Raw genomic sequence first — 6,000 nt, 5'->3', positions numbered from 1 at the left:
TATTCATACATGTGAATTTCCTTTATGGCGCAGCAGGTTAAGAATCTGGTGTTGTCACTGCAGTGGCTTGGATCATTGCTGTGGTGAATGAGGGTTAAATCCTGGCCCAGCAACATCCATGGGCTGCCTGTGCAGCCAAAAAAATGAAAAGAATTGTTAAAAATTAAAAAAAGAGATAAACACAGGATCTGATCTCATATTTTCTTCCCACGCCCTATTTACCACCAACAAAATACAAACCAGCATCTTTTACCCAAAGCTCAGAGTGTCGGGGGCTGGGCACAGCCATGCCATCCTTGGGCTGCTGGGGATCTGAGAACCGGAGAGTTCAGCCTCTTCCCTCCCAGGGGGTGGGTTCTGGGCAGAAGCACCTCCCGCAGTGCTGCCACCATCTTGAGCCAGCCGGAGGTGGGGGGGGTGGATGAGCCTGGATTATCCGTGGGGGTGGGGGGCAGGGAGGCTTCTAGGGCTGCAGGGTAGCCAGAGAGAGTTCGGGGAGGTGAAGGCGCCATGCCACTGCAGGATGACACCCTCCGAGAGGTGTGGGCCTCTGACAGGTCTGGAAGCCCCCACATCATCCTACCTGAACCCTGGGGGATCCAGATGGAGGGTTTGGGGAGGTGAAGGAAACAAGGGGACAGCAGACAGACTGATTCCTTTGTGACCCTCAGTGGGCCCGAGGAGGAAGGCCGGAGTCCGGAGGTCCAGCAGCACACCAAGCCGGTATGTCACCCCCTCTTGGGAAGCAGGTGGAGGGAGCCCCCAACTGTAAACCCAGGCAGGACAGGGGGTCTGGGAGTGGGGCGGTTCCGTCAGCACCCACTGAGGGTTGCGGCTTCCCTGGAGGTTTTTGTTTTGCTTTGTTTTGTTTTTGCAGGGAAGGGGGGGCATAGGGTGTCGGGGGAGGAACTGGGGCTCTGGGACACTGGAGGTGGCCATGATGCATGGGAGGGGGTCATTGTTCCTCACAATTGTTCCAGGCAAGAAGGGGCCTGGCTCCCCTCGGGATAAGCCGAGGTTATTTCTGGCGGCTCAAGAGATTAGAGAGGGCTGGGCAGCCCTCGGAGCCCCCCTTTCTGTCCTCTCCCTCCTCTTGACGCCAACCCCGCAGAGACAGAAGTTGAGGAAGAAGAAGACCGAGGCCCCAGAGTCCCCCGGGCCCACAGGATCCAAGCCCCGGAGACCTGGAGGCGGGCGAGGGGCCGAGCCGCGGGGCCCCCAGGGTGAGGGTCGCGAGAGGAAAGGACCCGAGAGCGGGTGACGGTGTCCCTGAGTCCGGGAACTTTCCCTTGGGGTCAGGAGTGGGGTGGGGGGCTGGAGAAACTGGATGGGGGGCGGGGTTGAGCTGGGGGGTACAGGGACTGGAGGGATGAATGAAAGCCGGGGGAGGGGTGTCCAAGGTGGAAACAGAGCCCAGGAGAGCCCCCAGGAGGAGGAGCCGAGAGCGAGTGGGGCGCTGTCGGAAGAGGAGGCGGCCTCCCTCCTGATCCGGCGGCGCATCTCGGCTCAGCCGGACGGAGGGGGCGGCCGCGGCCTCCCGCCGAGCCCCGGGCGCCGCGGACGGACTACACCAAGTTCCTCAGGGACCCCGAGGCCAAGAAGCGCGACCCCCGCGACACCTTCCTGGTAGCCCGCGCCCCAGACGCCGAGGAAGGTGAGAGAGGCCGGAGCGACTAAAGGGACGGCTGGCGGGGCCGGGGGAGGGGCCGGGCAGGAACAGCAGACGAAGAGGCGGAAAACTCTGGCCCTGAGTCTGAGCTAGAAAAACCCTTATGCGCCTGCTCTTGCTCCCATTTTCCGGATGAGGAAACCGAGGCACAGAGTAAGAGTTTTGCTTTAAGCTACAGAGAGGGGCCAGAGGTAGGTCAGACGGGGTCTGACTGAAGGTCAGAAACAGACAAGGACAGGGCAGCAGGGAGTGAGAGACACAGCGCAGGTGTCTCATTCCCAGGGGATAGTGAAGGATGCCAGGAGAGCCGGCGAGGAGCTGAGGGTCCCTGAGAGAGAGGGAGGACCCTCGGAGAAGGGCGTTTTCCCAGAACAGGATTGCCAGGCCCCCAGCTTCCCCCCCAACTCCCGCTCCCTCTCCTGACTTGTAGACCTTGGAAAACTTTGGGGTCACCGCCTTTTTTTGGGGAAGGTGCTGAAACGCCATTCTTCTTCTTATTTCTGTTCCAGAAGGGGAGCCTCCTACCCATGGCCTCCTTCACCACCTCCCAGCAAGCTGGAGAGACGGGTCTCCCCAGATCATAGGGGCCACCCCAGCCCCCATTATGAGGAGTTTCTACCTACAGGGGATGAGGAGGAGGAAGAGGAGGACCTTGAAGAGGAAGAGGAAGCGGAAAAGAAAGAGAAACTCCATCTGCCTTCCAAGAAGCCCCCCAAAGAGAAGGCTTCCACGGACATTAAGGAGAAGAAGGCCAAGGCCCAGGGTTCAAAGGGTGGGTGTTGAGGGGACAGAGGGGACAAAGAGACACATACAACTAGCCTTGCCCCTGAGAGGCCTGGGGTCTCATGGATACACAGGAGTTGAGACATCAAAAAGCTAACCTGGGAGTTTCCATCGTGGCTCAGCGGAAATGAATCTGACTAGCATCCCTGAGGATGCAGGTTCCTTTCCTGGCCTTATACTCAGTGGGTTAAGGATCTGACGTTGCCATGAGCTGTGGTGTAGGTTATAGACGTGGCTTGGATCTGGCATTGCTGTGGCTGTGGTGTAGGCCGGCAGCTGCAGCTCCAATCCGACTCCTAGCCTGGGAACTTCCATACGCCACAGGTGTGGCCTTAAAAAGACAAAAAAAAAAAACTTGTCTGGACCCAAGAGTTTTTCCCTGTGGTGGTTTCTTCCCTCCAACGGTCTTTGTTGGTTTTGTTTTGTTTTGTCTTTTTAGGGCCGTGCCCGAGGCATGTGGAGGTTCCCAGGCTAGGGGTCCAATCGGAGCTGTAGCCAGTGGCCTACACCACGGCCACAGTAGCACTAGATCTGACCTGTGTCTGCAACTTACACCACAGCTCACGGCAACACCAGATCCTTAACCCACTGAGCAAGGCCAGGGATTGAACCCGCAACCTCATGGTTCTTAGTAGGGTTTGTTAACCACCGAGCCATGATGGGAACTCCTGATTTTTTTTTTTCTAGTTTGTTTTTAACTCAATAGGAATTGCTGTTATAATTTTTACAAACATATCAAAGTGATTCAAGTAAAAATCAATGAGTAAAAGCTGTGATGTCTCCCTGGCTGGGGTACCTTGCCCTCTGGGGACACATAGCTAAATGTGGACATGTAGCTAGGACCTTGGGCCTCTCAGGAGGGAGAGAGCATGGTCTGTAGCACTGAGCAGAGGAGGTTTTCTGGGGGAGATGGGGTGGGAGCTGGAATTCAGAGGCTCAGTTACAAGGCCTAGCATGCATGAATTCATTCATTCATACATAACTACTTATTAAGTTGCTGGTGTTCCTCCAGCCCTTATTGGACTCAGGGTTAAAAACAAGATGAGCACAAACCATTACATTTAGAATGGATAAGCAGTGAGGTCCTGCTGTATAGCCCAGGGAACTCTATACAATCCCTTGTGATAGAACATGATGGAAGATAATATGAGAAAAAGAGTGGATAGGAGTTCCCGTCGTGACTCAGCGGTTAACGAACCCGACTAGCATCCGTGAGGATGCAGGTTTGATCCCTGGCCTCCCTCAGTGGGTTAAGGATCCGGTGTTGCCGTGAGCTGTGGTGTAGGTGGCAGACGTGGCTCAGATCTTGCGTTGCTGTGGCTCTGGCATAGGCCAGTGGCTACAGCTCTGATTGGACCCCTAGCCTGGGAACCTCCATGTGCCGTGGGTGTGGCCCTAAAAAAAAAAAAAGAAAGAAAGAAAAAGAGTGTGTATGTTTATCTATGATGGGTCACTTTGCTGTACAGCAGAAGTTGACAGAACATTGTAAATCAACTATAATACAATGATTTAAAGACAAAACCAAACCAAGATGAGCAAAAGGTGCTCTGGGCCTCCCTGGGGACTGAAGGGACAATGAGTGGACTGGAAGGTGGCTCTTCTCTGTCTAACCCTGACCTCCATTTCCAGGGGACCTGGAAAGCCCTGTCCCCCCACTGAAACCTCTGCGCATTAAGAAGAAGGACGTGCCAGCGGGTGAAGGGACCAAGATGAGAAAGGCGAGGAAGAAAGGTAAGCGAGGACTGTGGAGGAACAAGGGCCTCTGGGTGTGGTGGGGGTTTGTGACCCCTTCGCATCCACACACGCAGGGGCCAGGGAGGCTGACAAGGACCACGCAGTGAGCCCGACCAGAGCGACGAGGAAGACGCCAGCAGCCATGTTTCTGGTTGGGGGCGCTGGCCCAGCGGAGAAAACTCTCAAGAAGAAAGGTGGGTGGCAGGGGCCTCAGGTGCCGTGACATCCAGAGGCAGTTGTGGGTGTGGGGAGCAGGGGTGCAGCATGAGATAAGGAGCACGGGTTCTAAAGTCAGAAGACTTGGGGGCACCTTGACCTCCACTTTAATAGCCATGTGGCCTTGGGCAGCTAAAAGCACTTTTTTTATTTTTAAAATTTTTTTGTCTTTTGGGGGCCACACCCGCAGCATATGGAAGTTGCCAGGCTAGGGGCCAAAGCAGAGCCATAGCTGCCAGCCTATGCCACAGCCACAGCAATGCCAGGTTCTTAACCCACTGAGCAGGGCCAGGGATCAAACCCGTATCCTCATGGATACTAGTTGGGTTCGTTACAACTGAGCTACAATGGGAACTCCTAAGGGCACTTTCTGAAGCTACTACTGTCTTTAAAAAGAAAAAATTACTTAAATTTTATTAGAGTACAGTTTACTTATAATGTATTAGTTTCAGGTGTACAGCAAAGTAAGTCGGTTATATATAATATATAAATGATTTACTTATATCGGATATATATCTATATCTATATCTCCATTCGTTTTTCCCATAAGGGTTATTACAGAATACTGAGTAGATTTCCCTGTGCGGTTCAGCAGGTCCTTGTCAGTTATCTATTCTATACATAGTAGTGTGTATATGCCAATCCCAGTCCCCCCAGCTTATCCCTCTCCCTGCCATGGTTTCCCCTTTGGTAACCATAAATTTGATTTCAAAATGTGTGAGTTTGTTTCATGAGTAAGTGCTTTTGTCTCTTTTTTTTCTTTTGTCTTTTTTTGTTGTTGTTGTTGCTATTTCTTGGGCCGCTCCCGCGGCATATGGAGGTTCCCAGGCTAGGGGTTGAATCGGAGCTGTAGCCACCGGCCTACGCCAGAGCCACGGCAATGCCGGATCGTTAACCCACTGAGCAAGGGCAGGGACCGAACCCGCAACCTCATGGTTCCTTGTCGGATTTGTTAACCACTGCGCCACGACAAGAACTCCCTGTCTCATTTTTTATCGTTATTACTTTCTGGTCACAGTAACAGGGGGTTGCTCTCTTGTGGTTGTGAGAAGATTCCGAGTGAGGCTTTGTGCACTCCGCCAGGGTAAGGGGTTAACAGGCTTGCTCCTCCTCCAGGCCCAGGCCTTGCCAAAGGCTCAGAGGAGGAGAGGAAGGAGGAAGAGGATGAGGAGGAAGAGGCGGCGGCTGTGATGACCAAGAACAGCAATCAGAAGGGCAAAGCAAAAGGAAAAGGCAAAAAGGTTGGAGCCCAGAGGGGAGAGGGCGAGGCCCCTCAGGCAGGGCCTGGGTCTGGGGGCCTGGAGTGTGAAACTTCTTGGGCTGGGGCTGTGGGGCCACTTGGGGCTAGAATCTTGGCTCCCTCTCTGGTGACAGGATGTGAGGAAAAGAGGACCGGCCTTGTGGGAACAGAAGAGGCACTTATGGGGTCACCAGGTGGGGACTGGCCACCTGGGGGTCTTCTGTCATCTGCTCTGAGCCCTCTCCCCACAGCCTAACCATCAGACACAGCCCGAGGTGCTTTTGTGGTCCCCACTCAAAGAGACACATTTTCTTTCTTTCTTTCTTTCTTTTGGCACACCCATGGTGTGCAGAAGTTC

General features: G+C 54.1%; 1 protein-coding gene across 7 annotated transcripts in view; it reads left to right on the top strand.

The window, feature by feature from the left end:
• The first annotated feature begins 403 nt into the window (after window positions 1-403).
• TULP1 (TUB like protein 1) overlaps window positions 404-6,000 on the top strand; it is a 16,697-nt gene continuing 11,100 nt past the window's right edge. The window contains exons 1-8 of one of the 7 annotated variants that reach the window (XM_047794844.1): window positions 407-557; window positions 672-723; window positions 1,112-1,190; window positions 1,511-1,663; window positions 2,295-2,441; window positions 4,082-4,183; window positions 4,261-4,380; window positions 5,519-5,643. In XM_047794844.1, coding sequence (XP_047650800.1) covers window positions 511-557; window positions 672-723; window positions 1,112-1,190; window positions 1,511-1,663; window positions 2,295-2,441; window positions 4,082-4,183; window positions 4,261-4,380; window positions 5,519-5,643 — 825 coding nt within the window. In that variant the 5' untranslated portion in view covers window positions 407-510. Of the gene's footprint in view, window positions 558-671; window positions 1,224-1,510; window positions 1,664-2,294; window positions 2,442-4,081; window positions 4,184-4,260; window positions 4,381-5,518; window positions 5,644-6,000 lie in introns of all 7 variants that reach the window. The other 6 variants (XM_047794841.1, XM_047794840.1, XM_047794837.1 and 3 more) reach the window with 6 other exon arrangements.

The sequence above is a fragment of the Phacochoerus africanus genome, chromosome 9 (assembly GCF_016906955.1).
Source record: "Phacochoerus africanus isolate WHEZ1 chromosome 9, ROS_Pafr_v1, whole genome shotgun sequence".
In the NCBI taxonomy this organism is placed as follows: Eukaryota; Metazoa; Chordata; class Mammalia; order Artiodactyla; family Suidae; genus Phacochoerus; species Phacochoerus africanus.
The sequence above is the reverse complement of the archived record's forward strand: the minus strand, read 5'-3'. Positions and strand labels throughout refer to the sequence as shown.